Below are 18,570 nucleotides of genomic sequence, written 5' to 3'. Positions count from 1 at the left end.
TGTCACTAAAAGGCAGTCTCCCTCCAGCTTCTAGTAGTGGAATAATCCAGCAGGTGAACAAGGCTAAATTCAGGCCTGTTTTCAGTGTGAATTACAAATTGTGGAGTTTTATGATGAAGGGTACTTCATACATAATGATAGCTCCAAGGTGCTGTTTTATGTGTGATTTAATCAAAGATACAGATACACTGCATAATTTCCACTCTTTGTAGATTACTTAGACATTACTCTTTAGGTTACTCAAATAGCTTGCTCAGAGATTTAAACAGTTGTCCTGGAGGTTAGAAATGACCCCAGCTGTTTCACAGAGCCATTCCCAGCACCAGAAAGATGAGGTTGCATATGTGCAAGGAAATGTAGTGACCCTAGAAAGTCGGCCCAAGGTTTTTTAGGAGCTTTATTGAGGTATAATTTGCATAACATAAAATGTTACCAGTTATAAGCATACAGTTGGATGATTTGGGGGAATTTTATAGAGTTGTGCAGCTACCACCACAGTCAAGTTACAGAACACCTCCATCACCCCCAAAAAGTGCCCCCACGCCCTTTCGCAACCAGTTCCTGCTCCCACTAAAGACCCAGGCAGATGCTGATCTGCCTCCTCCTTTATACTTTTTTTAAAGTGAGTAATTAAATGACTTTCAGTAGATTTATGGAGTTGTGCAGCCGTCACCACTGTCTAATTTTAGAGCATCTCCTTCACCCCAAAAAGAAACCTCCTGCCCGTTGCAGTCATTCCTGGCTCCATCCCTGGCCCCTGTTCTACTTCTTGTGTCTATAGATTTTACCTTTCTGGGCACTTTGTAGAAACAGGATCGTGTAATATGTGTTTTTTTGTGCTTGACTTCCTTCACCTAGCATATTGTTTTCAAGGTTCATCATGTTGTAGTGCATCTCAGTGCTTCATTTCTTTTTATGGCCGAGTAATACTCAGTTGTGTAGATAATCCCACACTGTGTTCATCCATTCATCAGGTGGTAGACATTTAAGTTGTGTCTCTTTTTTGGCTATTGTGAATAATGCTGCTGTGACCAGTGACATGCAGGTCTTGTATGGACATATGTTTCCATTCTCTTGAGTAGACATCTAGGAATTGTACTTCTAGGTCATATGGTAATTCTGTGTTTAACCATTTGAAGAACTGCCATGCTGTTTTCTAAAATGATTGTCCAGGTGTCGATTCCCGCCAGGAGTGTGTGAGGGTTCCAGTTTCTCTGCATGCTTGGCAGTACTTGGTATTGTCAGTACTCTGGATTCTAGTCTCCTGGTGGGCATATAGTGGTATCTCGTGTTGATTTTAATTAGCATTTCCCCAATGACTAATGACATTGAGCCTCTTTTCATGTGTTTACTAGTCATTCATATATCTTATTTGGTGAAATGTCTATTCAATTCTTTCGCTCATAATTTTACTCCATTTTTTGTCTTATTATTGAAGGGTAAGACTTCTTTATATATTCCAGATACAAGTCCTTTATCAGATAGGTGATTTGCAAATATTTTCTCACAATCTTGTGATTGACTTTTTATTTTCTTAATGGTATCTTTTGAAGAGCAAAAGTTTCTACTTTTGATGAAAATCCAATTGCCAATTTTTTTCCCTTTAGGGATTGTTCTTTTAGTGTTAGATCTAAGAAATCATTGCCTCTCCCAAAATGGCAAAGATTTTCTCCTATCTTGTCTTCTGGAAGTTTTACAATTTAGCTCTTATGTAGTATAGCACCATGTTGAGCTGGTTTTGTGTACACTGTGAGGTAAAGGGCTACGCTCACTTTTTGCACATGGATGTCCAGTTATCCTACCTCCCTTTGTGGAACTGCCCACAGTTTTTACACTACACAGAGTGTAAGTTCCCACACTCCACTGGATTCTCCATTTTCTCTCACAAAGAAACCTGAGAATTTGAATCACAAGAATTGCAATTACAGTTGGAAAGATCATTTTAAAATATAATATTATTTGGGCTTTTAAAAAATATTTTTCTGGGGGCCGGCCCAGTGGCCGAGTGCTTAAGTTCGTGCGCTCCGCTTTGGCAGCCCAGGGTTTCGCCGGTTTGGATCCTGGGCGCAGACATGGCACCACTCGTCAGGCCACGCTGAGGTGGTGTCCCACATGCCACCACTAGAAGGACCCACAACCAAAATATACAGCTATATACTGGAGGGATTTCGGGAGAGAAAGCAGGAAAAAAAATAAGATTGGCAACAGTTGTTAGCTCAGGTGCCAGTCTTTAAAAAAAAAAAATATATATATATATATGTTTTTCTAATGAATTTGACATTTGTTACAGGGACATCTGCTATACTGTCAGTGTTCTGTGGTATTCCCTAAGTAGCAACCCTGGGATGGACATTCATCCAACAGGTATTTTCCCCCCATGACATGCACTCCCTGTGTGTTGTGAAGAGAATTAATGTGCTTTCTATAAGTCATCTTTGTGCTAGCTTACATTTAGTTTCTCCTAGGGTGTTTTTGGTTTATTTATTCTCTTATTTTCCTTTTTGCAGGGGAAGAATTCCTAAAGAGAAAAAAGATCTCTTGCAAAAATAATATTAAATCAAAAAATGCAGGTCGTGAGTCTGAATGTGAAAGTAGCTTTTTTAACAATTGAGTCAATATTTGCTAACTCAGTCTTTTTTAAAGAAGTTTCTACTTGCTCTGAAAAGATTTATGCTCATCATTACATAAACAAATATTATTTTTCCAGTGGAAAGTTTCCAAGTATTTCTGAATGGGTGATCAACGTTTGACAGGCTAGGGAACTTTATAAAGTTAAAAGGCTGCTTCTAAAATTATTTCTAAAAATGTAAAACCTAAAGAAAAGTATAATATACACGTAATTCTTGAATTTGACAATGGCTCATTTCTAGAACAGTTTCTCTCTAGTGACGTGTCATCAGATAGGATTTTCCTATTAAAAGCAAGGTGGAGAGAGGGAGACAGAATTACATGTCCATATACCTGAGCAAGAGGCTAGTTTTTATAGAGATTACCATAATAACCGTTTGTAATCAAGTATAAATGAAGTACTGTATCATATTAATGCTATGCATTTTAAGTTTTCTGAAGTATATGGAATACTTAAATGATATGAACCAGTATCATAGGATATTTTTCAAAGTTTTACTATTTTCTCTTATTTAGTGTCTATTTTAATTTGTGGGAAACAAAGGCATAATAAGATCTTACTGAAGTTATAAAATACAGAAAAGTAGCATCATATTCTTTGGAGGAGATTGCACCTTGATGATTAAGAAACTGATGCTGGTATATATGTTTTTCTCCTGTTCTGTTTTTCTCATCTTAAGCTTCCCTGTGATAATTAAGATCAGAGGGCATGCGAGGTTGGGAGTTACTCTCCATTTGGCTTGGTGACGCGTGTTCATTTGGATGTGTCTGCCGTGACAATCCGGGGAATGCCACACGTTTAACTGGCAGAGGGCATCAGTACAAAGTGCCACACGTCACTATATAAACTGAATATTACTGTGTTTCTCCTACCACTGACAGTCTGGGGACAAAAGGACAATTTGGAATGCTCCGTTCATTTAGAATGATCATGGTGAAGCTAAGGGGAGGACTTCCGGGAGTCGCTGTTGGCGCAGGAAGGGGGGCGGGGCTCAGGTGGGTTGGAGAGGAAAGAGCACTCACAGCTGGTGACTTCCTAGGAAGCCCGCATCCGCGTGGGTGCCAGCCAGCCATCCAGCATTGCTGAGTGCTCGGAAGCTCTGTGGCGTAAAATAGTTCGGCTTTGCAGTAGGGTTGCCTGGGTTCAAATCGTAGTTTTACTACTAACCAGCTGTGTGTCCTTAAGAAAGACACTTGACCTACTTAAGCCTCACTTTCTTTAAAAATGGAGATAACAGTACTTACCAGGATTAAATGAAATAATACATATAAGATATTTATCACAGTGCCTGGAACATAGTAAATTCAGTAAATGTTAGCTTTTATCATATTCATTGTTAACATTAAAATTGCTGCCTTTGGGGCCGGCCCCGTGGCCGAGTGGTTGTCTCCACACTCCGCTGCGGCGGCCCAGGTTTTTGCCGGTTCGCATCCTGGGCGCGGACATGGCTCTGCTCGTCAGGCCACGTTCAGGCGGCGGCCCACATAGCACAACCAGAAGGACGTCCAACTAAGATCTACAACTGTGTACTGGGGAGATTTGGGGAGATAAAAAAGATTGGCAACAGTTGTTAGCTCAGGTGCCAATTTTTTTTTTTTAAAGATTTTATTTTTTTTCCTTTTTCTCCCCAAAGCCCCCAGGTACATAGTTGCATATTCTTAGTTGTGGGTCCTTCTAGTTGTGGCATGTGGGACGCTGCCTCAACGTGGTTTGATGAGCAGTGCCATGTCCGCGCCCAGGATTCGAACTGACGAAATACTGGGCCGCCTGCAGCGGAGCGCGCGAGCTTAACCACTCGGCCATGGGGCCAGCCCCAGCTCAGGTGCCAATTTTTTAAAAAAAAATTTTTTTTAAATTAAAAAAAAATAAAATTGCTGCCTTTGGTCAGACACTTCAATACAGACCAGTTGGACTTGACAGATTACTTCCGGTCTTCTAGCTGGAGTTTCTTCTCAAACTTCAGAATGAAGACCACCCAGGATGCGAGCTAAAGGTGCAGATTCCTGAGCCCCACCTGGAGCTACTGAATCGGAATCACTAGGATCGAGACCCAGTAATCTGGACTCTTAACGTGCTCCCCGGGGGGATTATTTTTGCCGCACTAGAATTTGAGATGTGCTTCCAGGCTGATGATCCTTTATGTATTATGTATTCTGTGTTTCAGGCTTGGGCACTTCTCTTCCCGATCTGCCCCAGGTAACTCTTGATTTAGGAAAGAGCGGCATTCCTGAAAAAGTTAAAGACTAGCTTATAACCTTATTTTTTTCATTGAACTTTATCATCAATTGGATATGAATTTCTGCAGAATACGAACAAAAATTCCCTTTGGCAAAAAAATGAAATTTAAACTTTTCAAGCAAGAAATGGTAGAATAAAGCATTTGGTTTAAAATATGTTGAGGAGTGTGAGTCTAGCAATTGCTCCACCCACTGGTGGGAACTGGAATTTTACCAACTCATTTTGGAACTTTAAAAATGTAAGTGTCGGGACCTGGCCAGTGGCATAGTGGTTAAGTTTGCGCACTCTGCTTTGGCGGCCCAGGGTTCACAGGTTCAGATCCTGGGCATGGACCTACACACCGCTCATCTAAGCCATACTGTGGCAGCGTCTCACATATGAAATAGAGGAAGATTGGCACAGATATTAGCTCAGCGACAATCTTCCTCAAGCAAAAAGAGGAAGATGGGCAACATGTGTTAGCTCAGGGCCAATCTTCCTCACCACCAACAACAACAAAAAAAGTAATTGTCTCTTACGAATAAAGTATCAATAGTAACCTCTCACATTTACGTGATGCTTTTTCAGTTAATAAAGGTTCTTCACATGACACTTTCACATTTGATTCTCACAGCCACCCTGTGAAGTAGGCCGGCATTTTTGGATTTGCTTTAAAAGATGAGTAAAATGAGGCCTGCCTGGAAAGGTTACAGGACCCTCCCAAGTCACACAGCTGGTGAGTGGCAGAGCTGGGCCTGGAGCCAGGTCTCCAAATGGGGAAGGAGGCCCAGAAGCAGCATCTGCGCTGGGATCCAGTATGCAGACTTAAACTCTAACCCTTTGCTGGTTCCCTGATCTTTGGTGGAATCTTTTAATCTTTCTAATCTGTAAAACAGAATTGAAAGTATCTGCTGCCGAGGGTTTTTAAATTAAATGAGATGGAACTAGTAAAGACCGTATTCCACATGCTGGTGTCGTAGTCACGTGATAAATTTCCATTCCATTTTCTCTTTTGACTCCACGTGCAGCATTCTTTCCAGCGAGCTTGGGCTCCTTCCTGCCTCTGTTGGCCCCGCCCAAATCAGAGCCCTTCCTCTTGATTTTTACATGGGGTTTGCTGGCTACTCAGAATGGGCTGGGCAGCTCAGCTAAGGAGCTCCACTCCCTTTTCTGGCAACTTCTTTTGGTGCTTCCCCCGATGGCACAGGAAGGAAGCCGCCTTGGACAGTGGAGGTGGTGTGACTCCAGGGCCAGGGCTCTGCCGTTTCTAGTAGGTCAGTGCCGCAGGTGGGGACAGGTGGCCTAGAGCCTTGAGGTAAAGTAGTACAGCCCCATTCCCTAATATACAATCGAAGTTTTTTATATATTTATTTATAGCAAGGTTCCATTGTACATTCGGCTTTTATATTTCTACACTGTTTGTGGTATAAATTATTCATCTGTAACTCTTTTACTGCCAAGTTTAGAATTAAACATATTCAAGGTACTCTGCAGCAGTGCACACTAGATTCTCAGATCCCTGATGGAAATAAAAAAGAAAAGGCCACTGGTGCCGTCTCCTGGTCTTGCCTTACCTTTGTGATGGTCCCTATGCAGACCGACCAGTGAGTCTTCGCTGCAGTGTTCCTGGTGAACAGATCTCATTTAGGGTTGCTGATTACTTGATTAGGTCCATTGGCTGACGCTTAGAGTTTAAATGGGGAGTGACACAATCTACTTATCATCAGTGAGTGTTGCTGAAAGGAAGAAAGAATCCAAGTGAAGCTGTGGTCATTACTTTCTCTGACTCTTCTTTCTGAGGTCTTTTTCCAACTTCCCATCGCTGTTGATTGCCTTCGCTTCATCTTATCCCAAGCTACTTCCTCCTTCCAGTTTAGCAATGCTTGACGCTTAAACTGAAATATAGAAAAGAGATTTTTTTTAAAGTTCTAAATCTTTCCTTTTGCATTCTGTTGCCAACAGCAGAAACTTACTTGTTGGAAACGATCCCTTACCTTGTTCCTCGTGTGTCTGAGACTGACTAGGAAGCCTTCCGCACAGGATTGCTGGTGATGGGGCAAAGAGAAGCACAGTCAGTTTGGTCTTGGGTGGCACAGAATTCTAATAGGTTATGCAGGAGACAGGAATGGGATGGGTGACTTCCTCATCTAAAATGTGGTTATTGATTCTGAAATATGTTATAATAACTAAGCCATAACTTAAATTTATTTTTATAAAATCACATATGAATGTAGGGTGAGACCAGCATCCTTGCCCTCCAGAGCTGCCCATTTATTTGCTCATTTATCTGTCCACCAGCTCACCCATTCATCCCTGACCCATCCATGCAGCATTTTCAATCTGCCATTTCTCAGGCTCTAGTATAGACTCTGAGAATGTTTTGATAGTATTGGATAGTTTGGAAAGACTGTAAGTAGCTGTTTTTGTATGATACTCAGATAAAGAAACAAATGCTATATAAATATTGCTGTGGTTTGGATAGACGCACAGAAAGGAGCAGAGAACTCAGAGCCCAAGGGAGTTTGTGAAGTTTTCCTACAGGAGGTGATACTTGACTGAATTTTGAAGGGTAAATTTTCCAGGTTGACAAAGGGCAAAAAGATATCCTAGATGGAGCACCATTTACCTCATTTATAGTTGCTTGTGTAAGGTAAATATCTGGCAGATGGTGAGTCGTTTGGTGTGACTGGAGAATAATAGTATCTGAAGACAGAACTGGAAAGACATATTGGATGAGATTTTGAGTGGCCCCAGGTTTGTCCTGGGCAATGTCCAGCAATGATCAGATGTGTATTTTAGTAGTTGGGTAGAGAATGGATTGGAGACAAGAAAGCGAGTTAGGAGACTGTTGGAGTAGTTCCATGAGAAGTGATGGCACAGATTCCTCCTGAGATTGAATAATTGACAGAATGTGGGGACTGGGTGGCTGTGGCTTGGGAGGGCGAGGGAAGAGTTAAGAATGCCTAGCGTGGGGTGACGGGGTACACCAGGTGTCCTTAACTACAACAAGAAAGCAGTTTGTGGGGCGAGATGATTCATGAAGATGTTATTCTGCATTCTAATCCAGGTACCCTTAGTTTTCATGATTCTGAAGGGATTGGGGGCTGTTGATTTGAATGTTTGTGTGCTGCCAACTATGACTTGAAATGCCGGTGATATGTGCACGCAGACACCTTCCTCCATCTTCTTTCATTAGAGAACAAGCCGGCATCATCTCCTGCTGGTTCCCATTCTTCTTCCCCCTCCTCCGGATTCCTTCTACCCTCTCTGTACAAAAAAAGTCAAAGCAGCATTAACAAACTCCGATGTTCAAAAGGGTTTAGAAAAACAACGGGTTGTTGGAATATTTAGTTGTCCTCAATCAGCAAACAACTTCAAAAGAGGAGAGTAAGTTTATTTTTATAAAATCATGCTTTTTATTAATTGAAAAAAGACAGTTTGAGTCGACTTCTGTATTCCCCAGCATATGTTTCAGAGATAAAATACATTTTACGATGGAATCATTAGGTAAATTCATTTCATAATATGATGGTTTTTAACTCTCTCTTTAATCTTCAGAGTCCGGGCATAAAACTACAACCTACAATTCTATCACTTTCTCTATCTGGGTGTCAGCTCAGTGTGTGTTGCTGTTGACTTTGAGATGGTGGGATCGTCGGGTTTTTAGTTAAGCCCAGAGAATGGAATTCTGTGAATGATTATTATGAAGGCCCGGGGAGGAAACCTCTACTGCCCAGGACTTTTCGTAGTTATTATTAAGTGTTTCTTTATGCTCATGGAACTGGGCTAGCAGTATTAAATTAAGTGTTCTCATGAGCCTCATTATTTGCATTTTTTAATAGATTACCTATTCTGCCTGTAAAACAAGTTACAAAGGCCATGGAGTCACACACTGTGTTTTAAGCATGTTTTGTCATTGGTTTACACATGCAAGGACAACTGAAGTATCTGTTGTCACCACTGCACTCTCCTTTTACTTCAAGGGGGTAAGAACTATTAGTTGTTCACATATTTTAAACAAATGGCCTGAACCCAAAGGACAAGGCCACAGCCTTCCAGATTACAATAGTTTCTTCTCTTTTTCTTTTTTTTTCAAATTTTTTTAAGTTACATCAAAATTACTGATGCACACAGCCATCCCCAGTGGCCTGGTGGTTGGGTTCAGCATGCTCCACTTCGGCAGCCCGGGTTCCATTCCCGGGTACAGACCTACACTGCTCTGTTAGTGGTCATGCTTTGCTGATGTCCTGAATACTAAAAAATAGAGAAAGATTGGCACAGATGTAAGCTCAGAGTGAATCTTCCTCAGCAAAAAAAAAATTACTGATGCACATGTAATCCCATCCCATAATAATCAGAAGAGCAAAAAAAAAAAAAGCAAAGATGCAGCACATTAGTAAGAACGTATCCTAGCATTAATAGTTACTTTTGCCTGTGAAAAAGCCGTAGAAGGAATAACCCAGTAAAGACGTTCTACTTTCCCATCTGTTTCTTGCTCAGACCCTGTCCAGATCCAGGCTCAGTCCAAATCCAGGGCCTGAGAAGGGGAAGGAAAAGTTAATGATGGTGTCTGTCCCTTCCCAAGATGGTCCCCGAACCAGAGGAGATGTGAAGGGTGGAGCTGGGCCAGTCTGAACAGCACGATTTTAAGGTGCTCGTCAGTTGTTTACTTTGTCATTTATTTATTTCAGAACGGAGTCAGTGGCTGCCCCTCTCCTCTCCTTACTGGGACAATTTTGCTCTTAAAGAATCTCCCCCCCCCATGTTGATTGTTCCTTAACCAGCCTGAATTGTAGGAAAAGGTCCAGGAACCCCTGGAAGAGCCCGGGGAGGAAGAACTGGAGCCCCGGGGGGTGGGAGGTCGTTTCTGGTGGCCTCACCTTAGGCTGGGATAACCCCCATGCGCATGCGCCTGCGGGCACCCACACCCACACACACACCTTTGAGGACTATAAAAGAGAAGGCAAGTTTGGAAAGAGAGATTATTCCACTGCTTGTTCTACAAGTTCAGGACAAGAAACTCAATATGATTTGGTAAATGAAACAAAACCGACTCGATTTGAGTCTCATGTGTGCCAGTTAAGGGAAAGTTCCCAGAGAGAAGGGAACAGAACAGGGAAAAAGAATGAAGATAAGAAAGATACGGGCTGTGGGAGGAGAACACCACAGAGGAAGTCAGAGAGAAGTGTGAGTGTGTGTGTGCACCGATGGTGAGGGCAGCGCAGGCCAGAGGAGCCATCCCAGAGCGGCACAGCCTGAAGCAGAGAGCCGTGAGTGCGAGTGCATGCGCAGGCTTCTGTGGAGCGGCATCCGGCGGTCTGCTCTCCGGGGAAGTTGCTGCTAAGGGTGTTGCTGTAAACCATAAAACCGTCTGGCCTTTCTCTTACCTACAGCTGCAGATGGGGTGCATGTGTAGTGCTGAGCTTGCAAAGATGAAATTAAATGAAGTGCCTACCCTCTCTCGTGTGCCCCTTCATGAAATCCGTTGCCTTCTCTGTGACTGGCTTCTCGTCTCTAAAATGGGTACAACATTGTCTTCTTTACTTACCTGAAAATACAATTTTAGGTGGTAGATGTTAAAGCAAGGTAATGAAACTTTAAGATTTATAGGTACGAACTTCTAGTTGTAAGATAAATGAGTACTGGGGAGGTAATGTACAACACGATGACCATAGTCAACACTGAGCTGTGGTATATTTGAAAGTTTATGAGTATTTCCTAAAAGTTCTCATCATAAGGAATAAAAACACATTTTTTCCATTTTTTTGTGTATGTGTGTCTATATGAGCTGATGGATGTTAACTAAACCTACTGTGATAATCATTTCACAGTATATATAAGTCGTCATTATTCTGTACACCTTAAACTAATACAGTACTGTATGTCAATTATATCTCAATAAAACTGAAAAAAAGATTTTTAAGTAACTGTAAGATATTATCCCTTTAGTGTTAAAAGTAACCAAAAAGGGGGGAAAATGTCATTAGGGCTCAAACTTTTCTCTTTTTAAGTATGTAAATATTTCCTTGTTCTTTGGTTCAACTTCTCAAAATATGGTAGTTGATCTGGAATCTTATGAGTTGACTCCCTCATTTAAAATCCGAAGACAACTGTTTACAGCATTCTGTGGACTCTGTAGTCCAACTCCCATGCTAAAAAAAAAAGGACTGTACAGGGTCTTTCTTATTATGATACATTAATTTTCATTAAGGGAAATTAGGTAATGATGTATAGCTTTAAATAGTGAGATGCTATTGTTCTGATTTCATAATATGTAAGGCCTAAGGTTTCATTTTCTGGAGTTGGAGCACAGCACTGGTACCGCAGGCTGCTGTTAAGCGATATCATCTAATCTGGGAGTTTCTACCCTACGTTCCTCCAAGGGCTCCATGGACAGAAGTCAGGAAGTGGGGGGTTATTTTTATTTTCACTGTCCTCCAGCTAAAATGTAGCATTTCCTTCAATTATGAATGTAGGCATCAAACCAGCGCAATTGAAGCAACACCTGTGATTCCGTCACCAAGAGAAATCACAGACCTTTTTCACATCATACCACAGTTTTTGTGCTATCCTAGAATATCACTCGTGCTCGTCAGTGCTTGAGAAGCTGGCAGTGCTGGCCCTATCACTACTCCTCTTAATTCATATGTTACCTATATTATTATATCACAGTTCTTTTAATATTTTGATAATTGTATTTCAAAACAATCAGCTTCCTTTATAATCCCATCTATTTTATTTTATGCACTTAAAAATGTGATTCTGAGAAGGGGTCCCTGGGTCCCCAGCACCATTCTCAGAGCCTCTCATAACTGCCATCCCTCCTCCTCTTCCTCCAAGCAACTCACCAGCCAACCGCAGGAAAACCTGCAATGTTGTTTCCTTTCTGTAAAGCCTGCCTCAAGGATGCAGGGTTGCAGAGCAGAAAGGACAGAGATTTTGAAATCAGACAGACTGGGTGAACAATGGGCCCCTCCCCTTTCTGGCTCTATTGATGTGAGCAAGTAATTTATTTATTTTAGCCCTAATGTTGTAATCAGTAAAACGTGGCAAATAGTACCTACCTCACAGGGTAGTTGTGAAGATCAAATAAGGTAACACTGTCTGGTATGGTTCTCGCACGTCCTAAGCATTCAGACATGATAGCTCTCATTACTGCCGTCACTGCTGTCCTCAGCGACGTTGATCGTCAGGTTGTTTTTCCCTCCTCACGTCCAGCTTGGTGACTATACCTGAATTCCCTACCATATCCAGGACTCTGACAGCCTAGGAAAACCTGGGAGGCTTGCTTTTTGTAGTAATACACATCTCTGGAATACCTTTGGCTCGTCCAGAGTAAATTCTCTTTGCTTTAGTCTATTTTTTAAAAATTTTCACGAAGCATCTTAATGTCCTTGCCTATAGTATTTTCTTCTGAATTGTGTTGCTGTGTTAGTTTCCTAGGGCTGCTGTAGCAAATTACCGCAAACTGGGTAGCTCAAAACATCATAGAGGCCTGAAGTCTGACCTCAGGTGTGGGCAGGGCCGCGCTCCCTCGAAGGCCCAGCGTACAGTCCGTCTGGCAGCCTCCAGCTCTGGTGGGGTGGGCAATCCTTGGGGCTCCTTGGCTTACAGACCCATCACTCTGATCTTTGCCTCTGTCCTCACATGACTTTCTTCCTTTTGTCTTTGTGTCCACAGTTCCCTCTTCTGGGGACACCAGCCATTGGATTGGGGCCCAGTTCAGCCAGTATCACTTCATCTCAACTCGATTACATTCAAACACCATATTTCAAAATAAGGTCACGTTCCCAGGCACTGGGGGTGAGGACTTCAGCGCATCTTTTAGGGGGAGACAGTTCCACCCACGGCACTTGGGGTGGACCCCAGTTGACCCTACACACTTACTTTAAACCAGGCTTCTGAATGGATGTATGTGACATTGCGCTTTTTTCCTCAGGTTAATTTTACTCTCACTGTGGTTTCAAAAAATGTTTGGAAGTGTCTAACTGGAGGTGATGAGATCTGTCTTGGCTTTCTTACTTTTGAAAAATATAGAAAGGAATCTTGGAAGAAAAAATGTAGGACCCCAGAATGGGAAGGTACTTTATACTGAGAAGCAAGAGGTGAAAGGGCAGGCACTGCACTGACAAGAGTGTTTACAAAGTTTATGACTTGGGTGTGAAGTGGCCACTCGGGCTTAGAGAGCCCTGGGTGCATGCGAAGCTCAGGCTGCTGGATCCTGGATCGGGAGAAGAAGCTGGACCAGGCTGAGCTCCAGCGTGGCCACTCACACCCCTGATGACAGTGTTTCAGAGGCCAGAGAAAGTTCCAGAGAGCATGGACGTGGTCAGCTGCCTGTTCCTTCAGTGTGTCTGCGGGCCGCCACTGCCTGCAGCCGAGTCCAGGGTAGGTTACGCTCGTTGGAGAGTGTGGTGTTGGGGGCCCGGTGTCTGTAGTTCCAGGTATAATCGCAAACGCCGTTTCCTGGAATGAAGCTGGGTTGTGTTTCGAAAGTTTGTAAACTTTGCTGTAAGAAGATTCAGTTTGAGAATATGCATCCAAGGTCATAGTTGTTTTCCATGGAATGTAAGTCCCTCCGGCTAATCTTCACCGTTTGAACGGGAGCTTAAATCTTAGGGCTTTTACAAAGCCTGGCCCTCCCTCCCTCTGTACTGTTGCTAGGAGTAACAGGGACATTTCGACCTGACGTATTATTCTGAATTTTTGCAATTCCCAGAACATTCGGTAGCACTCAGAGGGGCTGCTCCCCCGCGCATCTCTCGGGTGGGGCCGTGTGAATACCGGAGTGGAGTCACCGCGGGCCCTGCGGCCGCCCGGGGAGCTGACGCGGAAGCCGGGCTCCAGCCCGCCCTCTCTGTGCCGGCGCCGGCTCCCGCCTCGCGCATGCCCGCTGCGCCCGGCCGCCATCGCTTCCCGGAGTGTGTTTGGGTCTTGGAAGGACTTGTTACTTGAACAACGAAGGCAACTGCTTGTTTTCCTAAACCCGTTTCCTTGTTTTCTTTTCGCCATGAGTGAGGAAAAGCAGGCTGCTGGTCGCATAAGTGCAGGAAAAAAACAAAAGCTGCACGTAGATTTGTGACCAGAGACTCCTTGCCTGTAATTCGGTTGGACTTCTGCTTCTCTGACACGTCGTTTGTGAGCCTTTTTATCACAGGGCGATGATATAAACGGGTTTATTCTCATTGTGTGCTTAAGTTGTCTGTGCCATTTGGTTTAAGAGACTATCCATAATAGTCTGTTTTTCATATGTAATACAAAAAATAATTTTTCCATGATTTCTATCATGATGGTGTCAGAGAGGAAGAACTTGGCCTCCACCTTCTTAGGTTAACTTTTTGGATACGTGTGAATTAAACTGACAAAAGACAGATTTTTATTCATGTAGGTGGGCGTTCACAGACAAATGTGACTGGAGGAAGTGGTTAGAGTGGGGGGCTTATATACCATCTTTATAGGGGAAGGAAAGGCGGAGAAGGGCACTTATGGAAAAACGAGTGACTTTTAGGGAAGATAAATGGCCTGTAGAAGAACAGACGGGAGACATGAGTTTTGTGACAATGTCTGCTCAGGTGACGGCTTTTCTGGGGTGGTCAGTCAGTCTTCCCTGGGTGGAAGGAAGAGAATCCTATCCCAAGGGGGAGATTTATGATGACTGAGTTCTTTTGGGAGGCTCTGCTTTCAGGGAGAAAAGGGCATTCAGAAAAAAAACAGCCTATTCTTAAATGCCTTCAACTCAAAACAGTTTTTATGCCACAGTGGTGAATTCTGGACCCCTTCAGTGGTGCCTTGAATTAAAGATAGCATTCCAGGCAGTACAAGTTGGTAGACAGCAAAGTCAGTGGTGACGGCCAGAACCCCTTTTCTTTTTCTTTTTTTTTTTTTCTTTTAAAGATTTTATTTTTTCCTTTTTCTCCCCAAAGCCCCTCCGGTACATAGTTGTATATTCTTCGTTGTGGGTCCTTCTAGTTGTGGTATGTGGGACGCTGCCTCAGCGTGGTTTGATGAGCTGTGCCATGTCCGCGCCCAGGATTCGAACCAACGAAACACTGGGCGGCCTGCAGCAGAGCGCGCGAACTTAACCACTCAACCACGGGGCCAGCCCCTTCTTTTTCTTTTTTGAGGAAGATTAGCCCTGGAGCTAACTACTGCCAATACTCCTCTTTTTGCTGAGGAAGACTGGCCCTGAGCTCACATCCGTGCCCATCTTCCTCTACTTTATATGTGGGACACCTACCACAGCATGGCTTTTGCCAAGCGGTGCCATGTCTGCACCCGGGATCCGAACCAGCGAACCCTGGGCCGCCGAGAAGCGGAACATGCAAACTTAACCGCTGCACCACCGGACCAGCCCCAAGAACCCCTTTTCTTTTGAGCAGAGGTGACTTGGTATAGTGGGAAAATGTTGTGGTGTTATGGGAGCAGAAATTACGAGGCCCGCTTTTCAGTCTCTGCTGCTGCTAACTGGCTCTTTGGCCCAGGGCAAGTCACTTTCCTTCTCAAGGTCTCAGTTTTCGTGATTTGAAAAATAATGAGAGTAGAGTTTCTGTAAATCCCTTCCTGCTTCCTTTGCTCTTCATCAGATTTTTCATAGTATATGATCTTAGGGAAGCTTCAGGCACATCAGGTTGGAAATTATGGGTCTCAGTTGTCACTGATTGGCAAGAGGTGGGACTTGCTGGGCCTGTCCCCGTGGTGCGGCTGGGCTGCCCTGCGCTCACATGACTCGTCTGGTTATTGTAGTTCTCCTCCCTGTGCCCGCTTCTGTTTTTATTGTCCTTTTATTTTTAGATAGTCTGTGGGGATGGAGGAACTGAAGGCACCCAGGCCTGGCCCACAGGCAGGGACGGGTGCCTCCTGCAGACTTTGCTGAGCCCTCCTGCTCCCTCCCGTGGAGCCCTGACGCAGCCCTCCCCTGAGCCCAGACTTCCAGGGGTCTGCTGAGGGAGAGGTTATCTCCGGTTGGGGCATGGTTATCCTGTGGCGCTGCTTTTTAAGAGCAATAATTAACTGTGACTGATAAGGCCTATCTTACTTCCCATTGTTGCATTTCGTCCTCACAAGGACCCATTATTCCCCAGTGAACGGCTGGAGAACCAAGTCCACAGAATTTAAGTAGCTTGGGTGAGGTTACAAAGCTAGCCAGTGGCCCAGCCTGACTTCAGCAGAAGTCTGCCCATTTCCAAACTTCATGGGTGTTTTTCTAGTACATTGCCTTGCCTCTGAGAAAGTTATTTGAAAAGTTAGAAAGTGTTGCCTAATTTAGCATCATAGACTGTCCAGCTGTGAGGTTGTCTAGCCTGAAATCTGAGATCCTGAAAGGTTAGTTGCGACTTGTCCGAGCTCACACAGCTGGTTAGTAGTCTGATCCCGTGCTCTCCCCATTGGAACTTAAGTTATTGCGTGTTAGAGCCAAACAGCCCAGACTTAATCCTCTTAAAGCACCTTCTATTTTAAAATATTATTGAAAGAAAATACCTTAGAGTAGCAACTATAGCATTACACATTAATTTCTTCTGCTGGCAGGCCTGCATTTCCTCTGCGCTATTGTTATGTATATTTGGGTGACACCTACCGTAATTAAAAAAGTTCTGTCTATTAACTCACATAGTGCTGATTTTCTTAATATCTTTTATCATAGCTCATCATTGGTCACCAAACATCACTATTTAAATTATGGTTTTAATTCAGCCTCCAATTAAAGATAGATTTGCTTATTTTAATCCACATTTCAATTATGTCTTTCTATTACACAAGTAACTTTTAAAATAAACAAGTAAATCAAGACAGGCTTGTGGCAGGACTGAGGAGGGTGGGAGAGAATGTATATTTGTTCTGTTTTAATACCTTCCTAGATATTGGCGCTCACCTAACTTGTTCACATTTGAAAAGGTTGTTACTGAGGAATCCTGGAGGCGGGGCTCATCACAGGAGGAAGAAAGGACAGAGGCTCAGAGGATCACCAGGAGGAGATGGGGTTCTGGGAGAAGGTCAAGGCCTCGACCGCTCTCTGACTATGGCCAGTTGGCCAGCCGAAGTTTGTCTATTCCTGAAGACTCAGTTGCTGTAGACCCCCAGAAAGAGGACATTGTGGACAGTGACCACCAGCCGAGCATGGCCTCCACGGACCCTGCAGACCACAACCCTGCTGTGGGCGGCCCCAAGGGAAGCCGGAGAAGACGCCCCATCTCTGTGATAGGTGGGGTCAGCTTCTATGGGAACAACCAGACAGAGGAAATCGAGAATCTTCTAGCCCAAGTAAGATCTGGTGTGCTTTTACTCAAGCAGAGCCCTCCAGCTTCCTGGCCTTTGTTCTCTGCTGCAAACTAAACTGAGACCTGCTTTCCTGTCTTCCCTCTGCCTCAGGGAGGACGGCATCTGCTCCAGCCTTTCTTCCTGACTTTGTCTGAAAACGTGCATGAACTAAAACTAACCATCTGACGTGTGGATGCTTCTTACTAATCTTCTGTCTTTCCTGGGATCTCAAGTAATACATCAGACTAGTTTGCTGTTTGTTCTAAATCATCTGAGATTTGAATTAGGGAAAGTAGCAGTGCGTATTTAGTGAGCCTCCTGAAAGAAGAAATTCTTGACAGAGAAGGTGTCATCCATTGTTAACATGTAAAGATAAGAAGAAAATAAAGAAGAAGTCAGTTTTCTTAGGAGATAAGGAAATAATTATTTTCTACCATTTTCTTACTCTCTTCATTGGAGTTGCAGCTTTGCACCTGCTGTGACAGTAGATTAACATCTAGATTATTCCCTTAGTGTATTTTGGAAATTCAACAAGTATTTATTACTTACCCAAAGAGCGCTTTGAAGTTACAAACGTTTAAATAAAGGCCTGTTCAGGAGGAGTTTATATGATTTGGCAAGACTAATACCCAGCCATGGTCAAGGGTTCACAGAACAGTGTGTGAGTAAGTGCCCTATTGTCTTTTTTAAACTTGCTAGCTAACAGCATAAATAACCTGTACAATTCTCTTAAAGGAAAAATCCCTTATTGGCATTGGATGTTCTGTTTCCATTCTCCCTGTAGAGCCCAGCACTATGCCGTGTTTACAGGAAGCACTCAAAAACCTCTTGCTTAATTGAATTAACCTGAATTGAATTCTTAAGGTAAAAACAAATTAAGTTGAAGAATACCACGAACTTATTGTTGTGTTAAGATGCTCTACGTGCTAGGAAATAATTCTGAACTAAAGCAAGCTGTAATCTGTTTAAACTTGAAGCGCAGCATAGGGGCAACCTAAAGCCTTAGAAATTACTTCACTCCAGCGCATCAGAAAGGAGGGCAGGAACGTAACTTTCTGCACCGTAAGCTCCATTAGGGAACTGGGTGGAAAAATTCTCAGAGAACCTAAGGAAAGCAGGAACCAATGTGGCCCTGGATGCAGCTATAGGGACGGTTAATGTGGAAAATCAGAAGAGCACGTAGATGATTCTAAAGAGACCCAGGGAAATTTGTGGAAAACCAACTCTTCTTTAAACAAAGCTCAATGTTGTGTTAGTTTAGGTAAACAAGGCTTGTGTTCCACAAACACTTACCTAGTGTCTGCATGTGGAGGAGTAAAAGGAGGCTGGAGAACTGCCAGGCCGCAGTGTCACCTGGCCGTGGTCTGTGGCGCTGTCCTTGCTTCCTCCGGAGGCTGCTGCTGGGACCCGTCTCCTGGACCTCCTGACCCTGGCTCTGTGTGAGAAAGCCCCACTGCCTACATTTGCTT

The 18,570-nt window shown here is 43.5% G+C and overlaps 1 protein-coding gene and 1 long non-coding RNA gene across 19 annotated transcripts in view; one reads left to right on the top strand and one right to left on the bottom strand.

Moving 5' to 3' along the window:
• The window catches only part of SPATA13 (spermatogenesis associated 13), a 346,853-nt gene that overhangs the window by 270,830 nt on the left and 57,453 nt on the right, over positions 1-18,570 (top strand). For 6 of the 16 annotated variants that reach the window (XM_070578609.1, XM_070578608.1, XM_070578610.1 and 3 more), the window contains one exon: positions 16,739-17,104. The exons of 6 other annotated variants lie outside the window; for them this stretch is intronic. In XM_070578609.1, coding sequence (XP_070434710.1) covers positions 16,739-17,104 — 366 coding nt within the window. Of the gene's footprint in view, positions 1-13,029; positions 13,235-16,738; positions 17,767-18,570 lie in introns of those variants that run through there. 4 more of the 16 variants (XM_070578622.1, XM_070578621.1, XM_070578626.1 and 1 more) reach the window with 3 other exon arrangements.
• On the bottom strand, positions 383-18,533 carry LOC103541155 (uncharacterized). 3 transcript variants are annotated; one of them, XR_011527998.1, is made up of 6 exons: positions 18,395-18,533; positions 7,473-8,113; positions 6,841-6,891; positions 6,421-6,741; positions 4,534-4,856; positions 383-1,894 (listed from the first exon to the last, which is right to left on the bottom strand). It is a non-coding gene; the product is annotated as an uncharacterized lncRNA (long non-coding RNA). The 3 variants fall into 3 exon arrangements; XR_011527999.1 differs by lacking the exon at positions 383-1,894 and having other exon boundaries at positions 2,504-4,856; positions 7,473-7,561; positions 18,395-18,527; XR_542399.2 differs by lacking the exon at positions 383-1,894 and having other exon boundaries at positions 4,203-4,856.

The sequence above is a fragment of the Equus przewalskii genome, chromosome 16 (genome assembly GCF_037783145.1).
Source record: "Equus przewalskii isolate Varuska chromosome 16, EquPr2, whole genome shotgun sequence".
NCBI classification, from domain to species: Eukaryota; Metazoa; Chordata; class Mammalia; order Perissodactyla; family Equidae; genus Equus; species Equus przewalskii.
The sequence above is the reverse complement of the archived record's forward strand: the minus strand, read 5'-3'. Positions and strand labels throughout refer to the sequence as shown.